The sequence below is a fragment of the Chenopodium album genome, chromosome 17, assembly GCF_948465745.1.
Source record: "Chenopodium album chromosome 17, dcCheAlbu1.1, whole genome shotgun sequence".
Classification (NCBI taxonomy): domain Eukaryota; kingdom Viridiplantae; phylum Streptophyta; class Magnoliopsida; order Caryophyllales; family Amaranthaceae; genus Chenopodium; species Chenopodium album.
Window position 1 is genome coordinate 42,864,186 of NC_137850.1, and position 20,907 is coordinate 42,885,092.

At 35.2% G+C, this 20,907-nt stretch overlaps 1 protein-coding gene and 1 pseudogene across 3 annotated transcripts; both read left to right on the top strand.

Moving 5' to 3' along the window:
* On the top strand, positions 1-787 carry LOC145589062 (formiminotransferase cyclodeaminase-like protein pseudogene; annotated as a pseudogene).
* A 1,408-nt stretch (positions 788-2,195) lies between these two features.
* LOC145588058 (molybdenum cofactor sulfurase-like) lies at positions 2,196-20,753 on the top strand. Of its 3 annotated transcripts, none has more exons than XM_081644703.1 (23): positions 2,196-2,362; positions 2,658-2,788; positions 2,907-3,011; positions 3,740-3,798; positions 4,255-4,415; positions 5,250-5,407; positions 6,736-6,862; positions 8,874-8,976; positions 9,052-9,097; positions 10,467-10,505; positions 10,970-11,126; positions 11,943-12,042; positions 13,119-13,232; positions 13,567-13,644; positions 13,726-13,827; positions 14,867-14,963; positions 15,309-15,419; positions 15,583-15,647; positions 16,956-17,107; positions 18,243-18,469; positions 19,534-19,670; positions 19,952-20,062; positions 20,152-20,753. In XM_081644703.1, the coding sequence occupies exons 2-23, from the start codon at positions 2,677-2,679 to the stop codon at positions 20,350-20,352; spliced, it is 2,562 nt and encodes an 853-aa protein (XP_081500829.1). In that variant the 5' UTR covers positions 2,196-2,362; positions 2,658-2,676; the 3' UTR covers positions 20,353-20,753. The 3 variants fall into 3 exon arrangements, with proteins under 3 accessions (XP_081500829.1, XP_081500828.1, XP_081500830.1); XM_081644702.1 differs by having other exon boundaries at positions 2,667-2,788; XM_081644704.1 differs by having other exon boundaries at positions 2,667-2,785; positions 20,152-20,751.
* The last annotated feature ends 154 nt before the right edge of the window (positions 20,754-20,907 follow it).

Consider the following 20,907-nt stretch of genomic DNA (forward strand, 5'->3'; position numbering starts at 1 on the left):
ATGCTAACTGATAACAATCTGCAAAATCTTAGGCTGCCTTCTGTGACAAGGTCTAAATTCACAAACACAGGTAAAACTGAAGACTGAAAAGAGATTAAGAGCGTTTTCATGTTAGTTACTAGACTGAACACACTGCTACTTGCTGCTAACTCCCAATAAATAAGTAGAGGGCTAATGTTTGGTTAAATTTTTTTGGATTATTGTACCTTTCTTATGCACTCTATAATATGCAGGTCCTACCTTTCTATATGGAGCAGCGCATGAAAGTATATGGACTCTTGATTCAATAAGAATAAAGCTTGGCTACTTGCCTACTTTAATCCTAACACTCCTGGAAACATTTGGATTGGAGGGCCAAATAGTTTTTACCTTTGCATTCAGATGAAGGGCCAAGTCAAGTTGACCCATCTAAGGGCGTAGCTGTAGTGGGGTGTACAAGATGGGTGGACAACTACAACGTCCCAATCTTTTCAATAAATATTTTCGCTGTTTGTAGAATTACTAAACTCGTCAGGGAAAGAGGAGGTGGATTCCATCCGTTCAAGCCATGGGACTTGTGCATGGAGAGGGAATCATTGATGTTGCTTGTAATTCACTTGAACTGAGCAAGGTTGGAGGAGATCATGTTCAAGTTGAAGTTGAGCACCTTGCGAGGAAAGAAGGTATTTTTGCTGGAAAGGGCTACTTCCCTGAAATTTCACAAGAACTAATTGTCAAAATTTTTTTTTTTTTTTTTTTTTTTTTAAAAAAAAAAAGAGAACCCTCAAAGGGAAGCTTAGATTTATAACTCAGAAGAAGAAATATCAAGAATACGAGGGGGAATCACATTATTCCACACTTTTTGACCGACTTCCCATGGTTGAAAGTGAGCCAATTCATATGCTACCCTATTCCCTCCACGTTTCACAGACAACCAACTAACATTACAAAAAGAAGAACATAAATGAAAAATATCCTCTAAAACAAGATGAAACGAACTAGATCCTGCAGCTTTCTCCCTTAAGGCTTGGACAACCGACAGACAGTCACCTTCAACAATAATATTCCTTACTCCCTGCTCTGCTGCAAACTTCACAGCTTTTGCTTATGTGATTCTTATTTCCCACTTTGCTGCAGATTGAAAAACCGAGCAACCTCGGACTACACCTCTGTTGTCTCGTATCAATGCCCCAAAACCTAAACCAACATCCCCCACCAAGCCAACATCTACACTGAGCATCAAATAGTCCACATCAGGTGGAGACCAAGCATTAGGCAGCGTAGGCACACCATCCTTCGCACCAACCACTTTCAGCACCTCCTCCTGCACTTCTCCACAAGTACGCATTGCATACTTCACTGTTTCAAAGGGTTCGAGCTTCTCACCTTCAATTACCAAGGAGTTTCGTGTCTCCAGATTGCCCAACAAAGAGTAATTACACATGCAACACCCACATCATCAAGCTCCAGGAGACAACTCTCCCACCAATAAAAAAGAGTTCGAGCTTTAATGTCAGCAACATAAGAAAAATCGCTACACTCCTCGCTAGGCTGCAATCCTTCTGGGCGTGAATAGTGGTCTCTTCGGCTCTCCCACAGACAAAGCACATAGGATCATAGGTAGAAACTCGGTGATTGATCCTACGTGGACGGTATTGTGGGAAATAGTTTTTAAATCGATTTATATAAAGAATAAATTTGTATTTTAGCTTTATTTAGGGAAATCGCTCTAAAGACCACATGTAAATAGCTCATTTTGATTTAGGGCCCGTTCTCATTTATTGAACTAAGCTAAACTGAACTGAACTGTTTATGAGAGAAAGAAATTAGAAACTGAGCTAAACTAAATTGAACTAATATTAAGCTGAAGAGAACAAACCCTTATACCTTATGCTTTTGGATAACCTTTATGTTCTTTTGTATTTGCACGTACTTTTTCACAAGCCTTCGAGACCTTTCCGCATTTTTTTTAAAAAAAATTTGCACAATGCTTGCGTTTTATGTTTAAGCCCATCTCATTTTCTATGAGGTGTACCATAAACTTGAGTGTACAGATAATATTCCTAAGTTAGATCGAACTAGCACAACTATATGTGTGCTTAGTTTAACCGTGTCAATTAATTCAAAATAGAGGGAGGATCCCATGGGCCATGGCCCATTATTTAAAACGGAGGAGCAAAATTGTGATCTCCCACGCAATTCAGTTCTACCGACCACATTACTCCAAATCCCACCGCCAAATTCACCGGTGACACCGCCTCAAACACCCTTTACTCATCTTCTCCCACACATAATTTTTTCTTCATAACATGCAATTTTAAATCAATTTACGGTAATTCACCAACTTCTTCTTCACTATTTCAATCCTCTTTGCAAATTTCTGGTAAGTTAACTAATTTTTAGCAAATTTCAATTCCAATTTTTTTTTATACCTTGTCAGATTACGTTTTATATCCTTTTAATTCTTGATTTATGCAATTTGAAGTTCATCTTAATAATATTTGAGTTTCAATTCATTTCATGCTCGAAAACGTTTCTTTGCACTTCAATTATGGAAAATGATGTATGCAACCCTTAGGGCGAACTATATGAGTCGAAAAGTTCGAAACTTTGAGTATTAATTTAACATTAATGACACCGATCGACCCGGTTTGCAAATAAAATCAGTTTTTGATAAGTTTTTGTAGTTGTGAAGTGATGGAAATGGACAAAGAGCAATTCTTGAGAGAATTTGGCAAGGATTACGGGTACCCGGATGGTCCCAAAACTATTGACGAAATTCGGGCTACTGAGTTCAAGAGATTAGGTAGTGGTTTCATTTAAAAAAAAAAAAATAGAATTTTGTTGATAATTTTCGATTAGGAAATTAATTTTAATTATTGACCAAATGTCCACATGTGTTATTATTGTCACTGTGGTTTTTGTAGATACTGATACTGTGTATTTGGATCATGCTGGGGCTACATTGTATTCTGAGCAACAAATGGAAGCAATTTTCAAGGATCTTACTTCTAATGTTTATGGAAATCCTCGTATCCGATGCTCGTGCTTACTTTTAATTATGTTTTGCTTATTGATATTTTCTTGTTTGTTTTACATTGTTGGTGGTGATGTTGTTTGCCTGTTACATTTATGTTGATGATTAATGGGTCAAATGTTCGGAAGGTCCTGCTATTTTGGAATTATGTCTTTTGATGGAATTATAGTACAAACAAACATTATAAAATTTGTCACTAAACCAATGGGGAAAAAGGGTACAGTTCATTCCTATTTCCTTTGCCAATATATGGCAAGGAACTAAATTTGCATTTCCCCGTTTCCTTATGTCAATGTAGCACTTTTCATTATACTTGGCCAGTCCTAGCTTTATTAATACAATAAGAATAATTGCTAAACAAGACATCATATGAGGCATGGTTAGTTAATATGACGTGATGATCATCTTACAAAAATGAGGTCTTAGCTCAAAGATATAACCTTCTTGTATCCTACTTTAGCATTTGAGTTGAATTCAGGCTGCTGGCTTGCTACTGTTAGCTAAGATTGCCTGTTGTTTCAAAAAGACCTCTAATTTGTTTGTTTTGATGTTTCATAATCTTTTCTTCTAAATGGACCAAGAATTCAGGCTCTATCTCGTCTTTTATAAATTGTCTTTGTGTTCTCTTTGTGATTTGTTGTTGTGGTCAAAGATAGGATCAATCAGCTGCAACTCTTGAGTTGAAATACCATAAATGTTTTTCTTAATGTTGGATGAAAAAAGACAGCCAAAGTGACTCCAGCTTGGCTACTTCTGAAATCATAAGAGAATGTCGTCAGCAGGTAAGATCAACTCATTTATATACGAACTAAAGTTTCAGGCAGTCATATATATAGTTTTTTGATTTTTGACCTTAGGGTTTGTAAGTTCATTTGGCGTCGCTGTGGTTTTCTGTTTTTTGGTTTTTTGTTTTTTAAAATCAAATCATATCATATATATATCATATAATGAATAAAAAATTAGTCAAACTTATTAAAATCATGATAATTTTGAAAACCGACAACAGAAAAGTGGAAACACCTTTTTCTTGTTTCCTGTTTTTGGTTTTTAGTTAACAAAAAAAAAAAAAGAAACAAAAAACAAAAAACAAAAAACAAAAAACAATGCCAAACAAAGCCTTAATTTATCAATTTCCTCTTCAAAATTGGTGTAGCTTCAGGGACTTTGAGCTTGTAGCCTTAGTTATGAAAATCCTAGCCCTTTTTATCTTCCAATTGATATGATGTATTGTGTGGTAGGTCTTAGATTATTGTAATGCATCAGCAAAAGAATACAAGTGCATTTTCACTTCTGGGGCAACAGCTGCTTTAAAGATGGTTGGAGAGGCATTTCCTTGGAGCAATCAAAGCCACTTCATGTACACAATGGAGAATCATAATAGCGTCATTGGGATAAGAGAGTATGCACTGTCCTCTACCAAATTAAATTATCGAAGGAATCTGTGCTATATTTTTAGTTCCTTTGTACATGCAATGTGGTTCAAATGCTAGATTGGTGCTCTTTTCAGTAGCACCATATCTTACATGTGGTTCCTCCTGTCATTAATATCTTTATGTTGAGTGGATATAAGATAGGGTGTAATCAGCTTTTTTGTCTAGTGGAACCTTAACTATTACAACTGCCTTTTATGAATCTGTCTGGTCTTCCTTCACAGGGGTTTGTGGTGTTTGGAGAAAGTTATAATTTTGGATTGTTATTATTGTATTGATTATTCAAAGAACGTTCATATAATTTCCATGGTGCTAGTGCTGATGAACTGCCTACTTTATGCGTTTGGGAAGATGAAATGATTTTTTTTAATGACTGTATGGATGCTTATAATGAAGTCTTTTAGCTGTAGATCGCTTATTCAATATTTTAACACTTAATCTCACTTATTTTATGTGGTTGACTGACTTGACTTGCTGATTTTCTCAAAATTCAAAACCCCCAGGTCAAAGTATGTGTCTACCAGTAGGTTCTTTGGTAAATTGTTCAAGGTTTTCTTTTCAAATTCTTCTGTTTGTTGCCAAAAAAGATACTAGAAAACTTCTTAAACTTTATCTGCTGCTACATATGTGACTATGTTTGTTAATAGCAAGCAGTTAATATAAACATATTTGTCTTTATTGTATCTACATGATCAAAGTACATTGTTTAGTTTATGCTTGACACCTTTGGTTATTATTTTTGCCATTGGCTGTTTGTATCCCTTCAATCGTTTCTTGCTGACATCTGGGGTTAAACTAAATAGATATGCTCTGAGGCAAGGAGCTATAGCTGTTGCAGTAGATGTAGAAGAACTTGTGGATCAGGACACATCTTCCACTGACCAGAAATCTTTGTTTAAAGTAGCACGACATGACATACAGAGGAGGGATGCCAATAGAAGCATTAAAGAAGACTCTCCAGGTATTTTTATGTTTTGTGAAACTTTATGAATCCAAATTTTCAATTTTTAATTGATTTGGTTTGGATGTCATTGCTATAGGTAAGGTAATGGCATTATAAAGATTACAGTATAATCTTGTATATGCAGGTACTCTGTAGACTAGATTGAATAAGTTGTATGTGAAAACATTGCACTTTGTAAAATACTCCTAAGTGTTAACTAAAGGATGATCAATGGATGAGTCTAGGTTGTCTTCATGTTAATATATCAGGTTAGAACATGTGTACTAGTGAAAGCCTATGTTATATGGACTCGGGAACGGGTGTCGGACATGGACACATGTCCAAGTGTCTGATATAGCAAGTTCCAAAATATTAGGACACGGGGACTTTGTAGGACATGGGTATGGAGACACTAATTGTAAGTGGAGTTTATTTAATAAAATTAGGATAAAAATTGTTATAAGTGGGGTTTGTGTAAGAAAAGATAGGAAAGAGCGTTGCAAGTGGGGTAGGGAAGGTAAAAGTATAAAAATTATTATCCACAATGGATGAAAGAAGATGTGTGACCAATTCAAGGCCTCAAGGGAATGGATAAAAACAGAAATTGTATTCGTTTTCAACTTTCAAGTAACGGAGGTCTTTTTTTTTATTTTTTTTATTTTTATATTATTATTATTATTATTATTATTATTATTATTATTATTATTATTATTATTATTATTATTATTATTTGCTGAGCATCACAATTTCACCAAATTTGACATTTTACAAATGCTGTTTATAAGCTCCAACAATTCAATCACATGTTCTAGAATATTTTTTTTTTTTTGAGATTGCTTTCCAAATAGGATTAAGAAGCAAAGCCATATAGGAAATTAGTTCTATGAGACCTCTTCTACATGCTATGCAAAGGGAAAAAAAAGCAGAAAAAGTTAACAAAGGAGATCACATCACACAAAAATTATATAAAGATGCTGGAACTCTTAATCTAAATTGCTTCTGAGGATGTCCCTGAAAACCGAACTTCGAACAAAGTCATAGGTCAAACTTCGAACAAAGTCATAGGTCTAAGGCCTTTCCGATTAATGTATGGTCCTGCCTCAAGGTCTTGCCCAAGTATATAAAACTCTAGCTCAAGTTGTTGCTACCCTGCTTTATAGGCAAACCCATGCGTTAGTTCCTCTGTATATTACTGTTCATGCTTTGGTTGTTTTGGATGTGGGCTTAAACCCTACATATTATATCTAGTTAGTGGGTGTTTCTTCTTGCCATAAGTAATTTCGTTTGACAATTTTTTATTTTTTAGGCTGGTTTTGACAATTTTCTTTTGGCTGCATATTATGCAGGCAATGCACGTCATTTGTTTGCATTTCCATCAGAATGCAATTTCTCTGGCATGAGGTTCAACCTTGACTTAATTAGAGCTTTGAAGGAGCAGTCAGAGGACACTTTTAAGGATTCAATCCTGACCAAGTATGTTAACTTTTTATCATATTGCATGGTTTTTATTGTACTGGATCAGTTAATCTGATTAGATGTTGTGTGGTTTATCGAATTCTCTTACTAATTCTTGTATCTTCCATGCTAATTAATCCTGTTTGTGCTCTTATAAACAACTCTATATCATAAAGGATCACTTTGAGGATGCACAGAAGCCTAGAAATAAGAAAAAGGCTGTCTGTTTTGCTGCTATAGTTTGAGCAATAAAAAATTTTGACTTAGATTGAACTAACTTAGAAGCCAAATCCATGTAGCTTGGTTGTGCTACCATGCTCTAGACAAATTTTCTTTTCTTGTTGCTTGCCTTATTTAAGGTCTTTCTTGCTTACCTTGGACTTTGATTAGGGGTAATCTTAGGAGCACATCTTTTTTGGACCAAGTGGTTGAAATTTGATGGGTGGAACCATTGTAAGGGGGCTGATTTCTCTCTGATGGTCAGATCACCTTTGTCGACTCTTATCTGTTTTATATCTTTCTTTATATTACCTCTACCTTTTTAGAGCTCCAAGGTTTTACTAGGATATTGACAGGACTTATGGGATGCTTTTGCTGGTGCGGGGTTGGGAGGAGAGAAGGGGCCATCTTGCTGGGTGGGACTTAGCCTAGTCATCTAAAGAGGGAGGCTTGGCTCTGGGAATTTGGTGTCTTAAAGCATCTACTTTGTATGATTATTGTGGCATTTTACTCTTCTATCTGATTCTTTATGATGTTGGGTGGTTTATTGCAGTTATGTACACTCTAGTGTTACAGTCTATGTTACTCGGACTCGGGTACCCATGTCCGACACGGGTATGTGTCCAAGTGTCCGACTCGGCTACTTTGTGGAAAAATTTTATGATTTTGAACTAAAATGAAGTGTCCGAGTGTCATACCCATGTCCAAGTGTCGAGGGTCCGACACGGGTACTTGAGGTAAAACGAAGAGTCCGAGTAACATAGGTTACAGTTTGGATGCACTTGCAAGCACTCACTCCTGCTATCTCAGAGTATGGAAGACTAAGGAAATTTATATGGGATTTTCTCTTGTAAAATGCTTTTATCTTATTTACAAATTATGACATCCTCTCTAATTTCAAACTTTTGGGTTTTCTGTAGCCTCCTTTAACAAGTGCATTTATTTGATGTTGGACTGTGTCTCTGGAGTGATGAGATAAGCAATTAGAGTTCTTGCATTATAAGGTGGTGAGGCATCCTTGGAGTAGATACTTGAGATTAGAGTGTCCAGAGGATTTCATCTTGCTTTTACATATGGTGCGTATGCTGATTAGTAACATGAGATTTAGTAAGAATAAGTGGTGTAGGATCCACTGAAGGTCTAATGCCAATCCAATTTTGGGCTTTGTGATTGTACTATTGTAGGGGAATTGTAGATTTTGAAACTTTTCCATGAATAATGTCACAGCTTGGATTAAGGACTAAATTTGTATACTTTTTAATTAAGTAGTTTTGAGATATATGTAAAAGACTCTGAGGGGATGTCACCTATGTACAAAAAGAGTGTAAAGGAAAAAGCTCATGATGTCAAACAACCATGGAGCAATTACTCCACAACATCAAGGAACATCAAGTATCTCTCAGTACCTAATACTTTATTCTAGCTATTCAAAAACCTATAGTAAAAGGAAATTAAATCTTTAATTAGGAGGGAGGCTATACCTCCAAAGACCTGTTGGTTTCTTTTATTTCAAGTGTACCACCAAATTTCCAACTAGACTATTTTCCACACTTCAGCCAGCCAGCTCTTTTGAATCTTTCCCAATGATGATTTGTACTGTATTTTTGCATATATGGGTTCCTAGCAGAATGTAAAACTTTGTTGGACCCTTAAAAATTTGTTTTGTTTGGTTCCATACTTCCATGACATCCAAGTATAGTAGTCCTCCTCCCTCACATCCTTCCTTCCCCCAAGTGTACTATTATTTTGGATCTCATAGTTTTCACGTAGAATAATTTTGATTTGTTGGTTTGGATATTCTTTTGGAAAGGGGTCGCTGGCTTGTCTTGATAGATGCTGCCAAAGGATGTGCAACAGAACCACCTGATTTATCAAAATATCCAGCTGATTTTGTTGTTCTATCATTTTATAAGGTAGCCATCATATTTCTCCCAGTGTTGTATGTAGATGACTGCTGATTCATTTCACATTTCTTCTTTTGTCAACAGATATTTGGCTATCCGACTGGGCTTGGTGCTCTCATTGTCCGTAATGGTAAGTGATTGTGAGTTATTGTATTGAGAGTATTTACCATTAAATTTTCTCAGTTGATGGATTGGAGTGAGAAGAGAAATGGACGAACACAAAGGGATATGATAACACGAGGGAAAGTTCTGGACTTCTGGGCCTTCTGTAAATGACAGAAGGGTTTGTAAGATAGTTCATTGTTTTGCTTTTATTTTGTGTAATTATGATGGAAATACAATTTGAAACTTTTAGTCTGAGACATGAAGATTTATGATATCTTTTGTTAACTGGGCTTCTATGCAGTAATTTATCCCATAATATTCCATATGCTCTGGGTGTGGAAAAAGAATAAGAAGGAATCATTTATGTTTTTCTTTCTTCGTATTTATATGTAAAGATCCAATGCAGTTTTGACCGAACTTTAAGAAAAAATTACTATTCCTTATGGCCAAGTTTTGTTATTTGTCATCTTTCTGGGATGGAGTGAATAATTGTTTCTTGACTTAATTACTGTTGGGGCTCTGGACAACAAATGAATTGATTGGCCCTTTCATTTACTGAGTTGTGTGACAGTTACAACTTACAAAGTCTGCGAAGCAAATTTTTCTAAAAAGCAATGTGTTTAGAACTTTCTTTGTCAGATTGTTATTGTGTCACAATAGTATCATTCAATCCAAATTTCTTTCTCCCCTTGATCATAATCTGGGTAAGCTGACAGTTGAATTGCCTTAGTGTGATATCGATTCACTTTGCTTATATTTATTATATGCTGTGTTTTTTGTCCAAACTGTTACGACCTCCGTTTTCCTAAATCTATCTCACTTTCCGTTTTCATCCTTTTTTTTTTTTTTTAAGTTTTACTCACTTTTAATTTCTTCTTTTTATGATAACTTTTTATTCATTTTTTATCATCCACAACCCCAATTTGTGGACCCATTTTTATTTTATAAATCTCTTACTCTCTATCTCTCTCCTCTTTAATACAAAAGTACCCACTTGTATGGTGCTCATTTTTACTTTTCCTTAGTTTGCGTAGCTAGAGTAAGACTCAGCAAAACGGAGGTAGTATATATTATTCATGTTGAAGGCTGTAGTGCATAAGCAGTGTATGACATTTTGGTAGTAAAGGAATATGTAGGACTTATAATTTGAGTATCCCCTAGTGAGAGAATGAAATTTTATTTAGAATTGGAGAAGTGCTTGCACACTCATACAAACCTATACTGCTGTGCATAAAGGGACGTAATTGTGATTACATATTTTACAAATTTGTTTGGCTTTATATATTATCTGCAGTAATTGAAAGAATTGTCCATATTGTGCAGTATGAACAGTGCATAAATACAATGGTATCAAAGTAAATGTATGTCTAAGTCATTTTGTTTCTGGATTTCAGAAGCTGCAAAGTTGCTGAAGAAGACATACTTTAGTGGGGGTATGTAGTTTAAATTTATTTGTGTTTTTTCCTGTGTGGCTGGCTTTTTGGTTGTCATTAATTCATCATCTCACTTGGCTTTATCTATCACCCACCTGGCACCATGGCTGTGGGGTGACTTGGCAGTCCTCATTGGAGGAATGCTAAATCTATAACCTGGCACCATGGCTGTGGGGTGACTTGGTAGTCCTCATTGGGAAAAAGTGCTCTATTAAAAGCCAGATATGAGTCTAAGAAGGTCAAGATATATGCAGTCTTACTCTTGTTGACCAGAGACTGTCTTACAACTTATTTCAGGAGCTGTACAATTTTATTTTATTTTATTTATTTATTTTTTTTTTTTTTTTTTGTGTGTGTGTGTGTTTTATTTATTTATTTAATTTTTTTTTTTTTTTTTTGTGTGTGTGTGTATAGAACTATAGTAACATATACTCCATATTGTTGAAATCATATCATCATTGCAGGAACTGTAGCGGCATCAATTGCTGATGTGGACTTTGTCAAGCACAGAGATGGAATTGAGGAATCTTTTGAGGACGGAACTGCATCTTTTATAAGCATTGCTTCAATTCGTCATGGCTTCAAAACGTTAAACACCCATACTATTTGTTCAGTCTCTCGGTATGGAATATCTTCATCCCAGAAAGAAACATTTTTTCCTTTCAGACTTGATCAGAATCTAGACCTCTAGTTATGTGTAATTAATAAGTTGCAAACTGGGTATTGTTTAAGGATTTTTTTTGTTAGTGTGTAAAATATATTAAGGATGTTTTTTGAGTTTGTTGTTTTTTTGTTTTTTGTGTTTTTTTTTGTGTTTTTTTTTTGTGTGTGTGTGTGTGTGTGTGTGTGTGTGTGCTTTTTAAACTTTATATCAACTTAGGAAAAAGTGTGTATTATTTGGGGGTATGATTTCAATTTGACCGCTACTCAGTTGCAAAGCCAGGAATAGCCAAAATGATCTTCGGAGAGATTAATTTTGTCACTTATCGAAATGTTCCTTTTAAATTTATAAAGAAGTTATTGGAATCAAACAAATTCTTTGGAACCACAAACAGTATCTGAGTGCCAAAAAAGTGGCAGCAAATTGACCTACACGTCTCTAAACTGTAAAGACAGGCAAAATCAAGTGTTTATCTGCAGTCTGCACTCTCTCTCTCTCCCCTTTTTTTTTTCTTTGTCTACTCTTTAAATTGTTTAATGGATCATCTTTGCTATTAGTAAAATCCAATTAATATGCCCACATACTTTTTTAATGTGATCGGGTACTTTTTCCTAGCTTTCGTCCAGACATATGTTATTGTTGCCTTATTGGAATTTATGTACTAGCTGGTGAGAGTGCTGTATTTTGAACTTTTGTTTTGAGATGTGCAATTAATAATGTACTTTGTATAATGAATTTCTGATTAGATAGTGACATACTGTCTTTATTGTTTAAAGGCACACTTCTTCTCTCGCAACATATTTGAGGAGAGTGCTTTCCAGCTTGAAGCATGATAATGGAGCAGATGCGTGCATAATTTATGGAGATAACAGGATGGTTAGTATAGCTATATAAACTACTTTTGGATTATTTATCTGGAGTTTTAGATCTTCTGTTGCACATTTGAGAAATTACATGAACAAGTCTTATATAAACTAACAAAGAAATTCTCTTAAGTTGGTTTGGAGAAAAATAAAGTTACTCCTATCCTACCTTTTCTGCCCCTTATTGCATTATCTGAAATGTTTGCAAGTTTGAATTCATAAGACTTTTTTTCTGCAAGATGCAATCAAAACATAAGTTACAACATAAATATATGTGATTCTGCAAACATATTGGTGAATATGGTGATGCGACATGCATTTGATACTTGTCTTCCACTAGTTATATTCAAAGGAAGCATACACTGCCCTGAAGAGGCTAGAGTTTCTTAAGTGAGTCGGATGAATTTTCAAGAACAGAAGCTATGAGCCCAGATTAATCGCAATTTGTTTTATAATTATGAAAATTAAACACACCGTAATTGATACAACCATGCGATGTAGTGTACGTTGGTTTTATCTATTGTATGAACATAGTATATAGATGAGTCAGATGACCAATACACCAAGCCTGTAAAATCATTAGAGATTCGAAAGAAAGCCCTGGCCAACAATGATGGATAGGTAGACTGTTGTTAGATATGCCAAAAAAAAAAAAAAAGAAAAGAAAAAGAATAAGAGAAGTAAATTATTTTCAGTCTGTGATGGCCAAAGATGATGGATAGGTAGGCTGGAGCATTGATAGTGAAGTGCAAAGATACATATTTTTTTGGAAAAAAAATTGTTATTCTGTTTCTGTGTGTGTGTGTGGGGGGGGGGGGGGGGGGGGGGGGTTTGCTGCCGTGCTGGAGAAGTTTCAGCCTGTTACAACATGGAATTCTGTGGTTGTTAGATGAGTGGATTTAAGAATTAAGATTTTATAGTATAGGTGAGGATTGTGTTGGCCAGGCCGATGATTATCATAATCTTAACTTAACTGCTATGTTGAGTATTATTTGTTTATTAAGCATCTGTGCATTGATACCTTTATGTTTGAGTGTGACTGTAAATTACTGTCTGTTTCTAGTGTATAACTCTGAAGCTATTATGTAGATATCTGAGAAGAAGGGCTCGATAGTTTCATTCAACTTAAAACGGCCTGATGGCTCTTGGTATGGATATCGAGAGGTGGAGAAATTGGCTTCTCTATCTGGAATTCAGCTGCGGGTAAAATACCTGAAACCCTTGTTCTTCTGTTTGATTTCCAACTAATTTGTTAGCAGCTAGGTTCTATGTCCTGTGTTCCTTCTTTTAGGTTAGTGAGTTGTGAAGATATATACTGCCCAATCTACATTTGTCAAATTTACATGAGTACTTTCATTAGTTTTGTGATGTATGTCAAGATATTGTGGGGAGAAGCAACTCAGTCTATAAAAAGAAACTTCAAAAAAAATCTTGCTTGCAATGTATCTTTTTTCTTCTAATCATAATTTTTTCATTTTATTTGGGCTGAGCACTCTGTATGCAGGGTTGCTCTCTGATGTAATTTTTTCTCCTGTAGACAGGATGTTTTTGTAATCCTGGTGCCTGTGCGAAGTACCTTGGCCTTTTTCACACGGAGCTCCTGTCAAATGTTGAGGTATTCCATTATTGTGCTTTTCATGTGCGGACCATTACTTCGTTTGATCCATTTATAATACCCACCTGGTCTTCTACTCAGGCTGGTCATATCTGCTGGGATGATTTTGATATTGTAAATGGAAAGCCAACAGGAGCTGTTAGAGTGTCTTTTGGTTACATGTCAACTTTTGAGGAAGCTAAGGTAATAATTAGCTGTTAGAGTGTCTTTTGGTTACATGTCAACTTTTGAGGAAGCTAAGGTAATAATTATGTAGGCTTGCAAGTCAACAAGAAAATTGTTTTATATCTAATTGCATTTTGACGAATGAGTCTCTGATATGGGAAAATGATGATGGATTGGGGAAATACCAGTTAATTACAATTAAGGTGACTAAAATAGGTTTCCTTAAAAAAAAAAAGGTGATTCCAATGAATAAGTAATTTCTCAGTGGCAGTGTTGTCGCTGCCTTCGGCCTAATCCAACACGAGAGAAAGGTTTCATTTCATGTGTGGAATGAGTTCTCTAAAACCAGAACTTAGCCCCAAGATGGCAAGGCGTATCAGTTCTTAAAGATAAGTAATATCATCACAAAAGAGCATGAGCTCACTAAACTGCAACTGGTCAATGCAGAGTAAGGTTATATGGCCAGCTTGTCTTTAATAGTCTCTGAAAGAGCTACTAGGTGAGTAGAAAATAAGGTATAATAGGCAAGGTAGTCTGTCAAGGGGTAAGTAATTAGGGGTAGAAGCTTTGTTAATGGGATTAGAATTGATTCAATGTGTCAGGGATGGAAGGTGATAGGAATTCTCCAATTTGATTCTTTTTAATGGAAATTAATTAATCTCTTATTCCTAATATAGTGTAAGGGATAAAAATACTTTCAGTTATCCCTTTTGAGCTTTGTCAGATTTATATATGCTTAAAATGCTGTTTGTTTTGATAAAGGATCAATTACATCTAACTCTTTCAGTAATTTTTTTTTTTTTTTTTTGAGCCTTTTCACTTGTTTGCATTCCTCTCTCTTGGGAATAAGTAAATAATATTACTCACTTTTTCTCCCATCTTCAGTTTTTTTTATTTTTTTATTTTTTTATTTCTCTATTATTTTGCATTATACTTAAAGGGATGTTATAATTCTTTTATGTTCCTATAAATGGATGTTGGGCTTGTGATTGATTAAATATCGTTCACTTTTCATGAGCTGCTTATTGCAATACTCATTTGCCGTTGTCTTACGCAGAAACTTGTTGATTTTCTAGTAAGTTCCTTTGTGGTATTGCCTACTCCAGTGAGATATAATAGCTATCTACGAGAGTCCGACATTTTCTTGATTGAAGGTTGATCCTTGCAACTTTGCTACTGTTCCTTTGAAATATTCATAATTATACAAGCAGTTGCATTGTTGTCATTAATGTGTACTCAATGGTCTCAGTCAGTGATGAATTTGTATCACTAAAAGAATGTATGAAATGGTCATTATATTTTTGAAAAACTGTTGTTTATTTCTTCATAAAACTGGGAGATTCACACCAGGTATGATTGGATTATATAGTTTAGTTACAATACATTGCTGTTCATCATCTTTATGCAGTATGCACTAGTTCCACAAGTAAATTAATTCTCTCCTACACTGCTGCTATTATGAATTTATGATGCATCATCTCAAATCTTTTTGGATGCAGATTCAGAAAAAATGGAGAAACCCAGGGGTTTGTATCTGAAGTCCATCACTGTTTATCCAATAAAATCTTGTGCAGGATTTTGTGTAGATAGTTGGCCTCTAAGCAAAACAGGTATATAATTCCTTATGTTGTCAAGATCTTTGGTTTCCAGGGATGTTTATTGGAGGTGATAACATGTCAAAGGCTAACTTTGATATTTCATTCTTAATTATATGCAATTGTCATCGTCTTGAACAATCCTTTCTGTTTATCTGTGCTTTCCTTTTTATTGTAGGTTTGCTACATGACCGAGAATGGCTTCTGAGAAGTCCAAGTGGGGAAATTCTTACTCAGAAAAAGGTGTGCTTTCATCATAACTGCTATGAACTTCTTTTAAGTTACATTAATTGTATATTGTAATAGGTAAGAAATTGGTCCCCTAGGCACTCTTAATTCTTAAAACAATCATTCATAAAAAGTGATAAGTTTTCCTTAATAATTGAACTCTATGTAATTAAATTGATTTTCTTGTGTGTAGTTTGGGTTTAAGTTAGGACAGAATTTACATAAGTAGCAGTTGCTTCTTTACTACTGTGATCCACATTCAAGAATTGATCTGGTGCTTTTTGTTGGGCAGTTGGGCCCTTGGGAGATCACTTGTCAGAAGATTTTCTTGTCTGTTATGAATCTTCTGATGTTGAGAATATCGAACTACAATGATTAAGAAAGTCATTAACAATATTAAGGGTAGCTGAAATGACCTCTGTTGTTATCAACTCCTTTACCCCTCTCTCTCTCTCTCTCTCTATCTCTGAACTATCAAGGAACATGGCCTATAATCACGTGGCTCAAGAAATGGGTAGGTAGAGATTGAAGAAATTATCTCTCTCCCTTCGCCTCCTCTCTCTAGCATACTTGTCACACTAAACCACCTCTTTCTAACTCTGATTTCTTTCAACATTCTTCAATCTTAAAGAATTTGAGTTCAAGAAGTAGATTTTTGGTGAATTTTATCAAACTTGGAAGTGAAATCAAGCAAAGGTTGAAGATTTGGATCATTTTTGGAACTATAATTGTTTACCCCTTTAAGACGGATCATAAATGGCCACTACTTAGCAGAATGGGTGCCTTGCAATGGATTACAGAGATTGCATTCTGCAATATCTGTGACCATGTGATACATTTCATACTTGTAGTGTGGCATCGGTTTCTACTTACTGGGTCTGTTCAGCACTAGAACAGTGTTCCTTTGTGCCGTGACCGTGTGATACATTTCATACTTGTAGTGTGTCATCGGTTTCTACTTACTGGGTTTGTTCAGCACTAGAACAGTGTTCTTTTGTGCCCCAGCTCTGTCTTTGTTTTAAAGAAAACTGAATTCATCTTGGTTACTTGCTGTGATTGCTGCGAGATGGGCATGATTTATACCACATCTGGAATGCACCCCCCCCCCCCCCCCCACCCACACACACCCCTTTTTTTTTGGGTCTTGTTACTGGTATGGTTATACACCTGAGTTTTTAGTTGATATTCCCTTCAGATTATTGGAAACCCTAGTTCTGGGCAAATGATTTATGTGCTTCCTTCTTCCATTTTCCCTTTAAAAGTTTGATGTTCTTTTTACTATTGGGATAAAGCATCATAGTGTTCTTTTGTTGGTTTTTGCAGGCCCCAGAAATGAGTCTTATAAGTACATTTATAGACATAAATCAAGGTATCCTATTTGTTGAATCACCACGATGCAAAACAAAACTCCAGATTCTCCTGAAATCAGCGTCATACAGTTCAGGAAGGGAAGAGATGGATATGCACGGCCACAGGTATTTATTTATATTTTTGGTTGAGGTTCTTTGTTTTCTTGTGTTTTATGAAATTGTCACATCTGCTCATACATTGAGATAATATTAGGTCTAGAAAGTAGAAATAGTAATTGAATAAATAAAATACTCACAAATGTGACGTATTGTTCTAACTAAGGTTGCTACAGCTGGTAAAGGAGGATTAAAGGTAATAAAAAATGTACCAAAAGGGACAATGATGATTCTTTCATTGGGGTATTGAACCTTACTTTGACATGCTATATCCAAATGACCTCGATAAAATGTTTCAGTAAGGACAACATTGTAACGAGTGCAAATATATATATGAACATCTTTTATGTTACCTTGCTCATCAATTTTTGTTTGTTTAATGTACTTCATCCTATCTTGTTCTACATAATCCCTTATTTTGTCACCTCACTCCTATAGTGCTATATAGCCAATTTTAACAGGTCTTTACATCATCTATTTTCTTTTCCTTCATCTCCCGTATAACGAAGACCTCATCCATTCTATCGTAAATACTCTTTTATTGATTACCTCTCGCAATTTCTTCTCATCTATATGGTGACCTTTCCTGCCCTTCCAGAATAATTAAATTTATTTTAAATTTTACAAGGCCTTTTCAAGCTTATTAAAGATTTGAGTCTGAGTTCTTTCATACTATTGATCTTTGTAATCAAGGTAGGGTTATGTTGACCCAAGTGGGGTAGCTGCACTGCTGCACTGCTCTAGTCATATACAATGCATAATACTACTAGAATAAGGGTTTGAAAGAAAATACTAATCTACTCTTCTTTCTCTTGGTTCGACTTCTTTTATAGGATAGACTTTGAGCTATTACATACATTGTTTAATCTGTATATATGTAATTATGTATACCCAATTTAATAATTGCAAAATCCTGAAACACCAATTTTTTGGAAATATATGTTTCATTTTTTTTCACCAATTTTTGCTTTCTTTCCCATACCCATTTTGAAATGTTTGAGTAGCTTTAGTTAAGTATATGCAACCAAACAATGATCCTGTTATTCTATCTTTGCTTGATGGGTGAAGTTACTGCATTTGCTTTCAATTGTCCGATTGAAAAACTACATAATAATATGCTAAGAGGTGGAATGACAATTACCAGATATGAAGTGCAAAGTTATGATCAGGATGTCAATAGCTGGTTTAGTAATGCAATTGCGCGCCCATGCATTCTTTGGAGATCCTCAGCTTCAAATTGTTATATGAACAAACAAGGAAATGCAGGCATGTGCAGGGATGTGGACAGTTCATTAAATTTTGTCAACGAAGCCCAATTCCTGCTCATATCCGAAGCAAGTGTTAAGGATCTCAACGATAGATTAAAATCAAGTATGTATTTGAACAATTCATTTCTATTCTATCCACCTATCTTCATATGCTGAGCAAATCCTATTCTTTTTTTTTTTTTTTTGGTAATTGAATCTGTTGCTTAGTATGCTATGCTGTAAGAACTGAGTCAAATGCAGCTACATTTACATATTTTTGAACTCTGAGAAGCAAATATTAAATTCTAGCGTCTAAGCAAACAAATTCATTAGTCCCCCCCCCCCCCCCCCCCCCCTCTTTTGATCATGAATTTCTTATACACTTCAACTACCCATTCATTATTGAAATTCCCAACTATTTTACTTTGCTCATTAAATATTAGTATCAGAGGATAGCCTGATTGCAGGTTCCTGAATGAGGCTTGTGCTCATTGTACACCTACTTGAATACATTCTGTTCTTGACTATGTTGTTTCAGATCCTTAGTAACTTATTTCGAATAACAGAATCATCTCAGTCCATTTAATGAATTTAACTAACATAAATCTATCTTTCGGGCCTTTTCTAGAATCTGAAGGCCAATACTGTATAAATAATTTGATTTGATTTTTCTGAATTAAGGATAACCAGACTGAGACGTGGTCCTCTACAGTTTGAAATTATGTAATTAGACACTATTCTCCTATTCTCTTGTTTTTTTGCGTAGCAGCCTACTTAAGCTCTGCTTGGACGTTCAGCCTTCATAGTTTATCAGAAGAAATTTTGAATGTGATGTTTAATCTGTTTTTAATCTTCGGTATGGCTGAATCCTTATCCTGGACTTCTCAATTAGTCCAGTAATTGACTTTTGCAATTGCTAATCTATGCTTACACCGTCTGGTTTTGTGCATGCAATCATAATGCAGTTTTATAACTTTCTTACTATCTACTTTGTACTCGGGATGCTGCTCAGGAATAAAGCCATGCAATGACTGATTTGTGGCAAAGCTCTTTTTATTCCACATCCATATTCTCTATCATGATTTACTAATTTATTATCAATATAGCAATCTTCTTCCAACAAAAATTATGAAATACGTTTGCTACATCATTTAACCAATCATGTTTATTTCTTTTAATTTGCTATAGAAACATCTCAAGTTCTCCGAGCACCAATTACTCTGGTTTCCCCAACGAGATTCCGCCCCAACCTTCTCATATCCGGGGGAGAGCCTTATGATGAAGATCTATGGAGAGGAATTCGAATTGGGAGCAAGTATTTTTCAGTAAGTTTGTGTTTTCAATTGAATCTAAAGTAAAAATAAGTTTCTGATATACTTCCGGTCTTCCCTACTCGTACGAGTTATTAAATGTGAATTTTTATGTTATTAAAAGTTTGAGGCATAATAAGCACATCTATTTTTCTCATTGGAACAATCTGCTGTTAATATTTTATTTTGTTAGTCTTCATTGTTTGAGAGTTTCACAAATCCAAAGCATCAACTTAATGTCCATAAGTCATATAATGTAATGGATTTACCACTCATTGTTAATATGTTTCTGATAGTCATTGGGAGGATGCAACCGATGCCAGATGATCAACTTTGATCACCAATCAGATCATGTGCACAAAACAAGCGAACCTTTGGCAACTTTAGCATCATATAGGCGGGTGAAGGTGGGACATAGCTTCCTACTTGAATATGTACTTAATTCTCATGCCTTAAATTTTCGAATTTGAATGGTTAATTGAATTATTTGAAGCAGGGAAGAATATTCTTTGGAATACTGCTGCGAGTTGAGAAGTGCAGTCTGGAAAATGAGGAATTAAATCCATGGCTAGCGGTGGGTGAAGAAGTTTATCCAGATATGAGGTACACAGAAAATTTTCCATACATTGCTGCAGAAATGGTCAGTTGCAAAGACTCAGGGTGCAGCATTTCTGAGGCCCTGGTGTTGCAGCAGTAACAAGCTCAATGATCTGAGATTGGACTCTCTGCTCCCTTTAAAAACTAAAAGCACACCTTTTTTTTTTTTTTTTAAAAAAAACTCTTTAAAATCACCTATACTCTCATAGTTACAATTGCTTCACTCAAACACCGTCTTCTCATTTTTTGTGGATGGTTCCTTGTGACAATTCATGTTAACCAATCCCATATCATTTTGGGACTTGAGACTTTGTTGTTGTTGTGGTAATCAAACGCCATCTTCTAAACCTGTTGAAGAGTGATAGATCTTACAATGGAAAAGTGTATAGCACCGAGTTGTGCTCAGTGTGTTTAAATATCCATATGTACAGAACCACAAAATTATTCATGATAAACTTATATAGCGATTCTTTCAAACTACTTGTTAGTTGTAATGATGTATACGCATTACAAAATAAGCACTTCTATAATACATAGATTGGATTTTTTGTTTTTTTCATATATATTGTGTGATAACACAAGTGTTCCCTCCTGCCCCTACGTTTTTGGTAAGGCGATATTGTGATCGTGTCAAGCCTTCCGACCTAATCTGAAT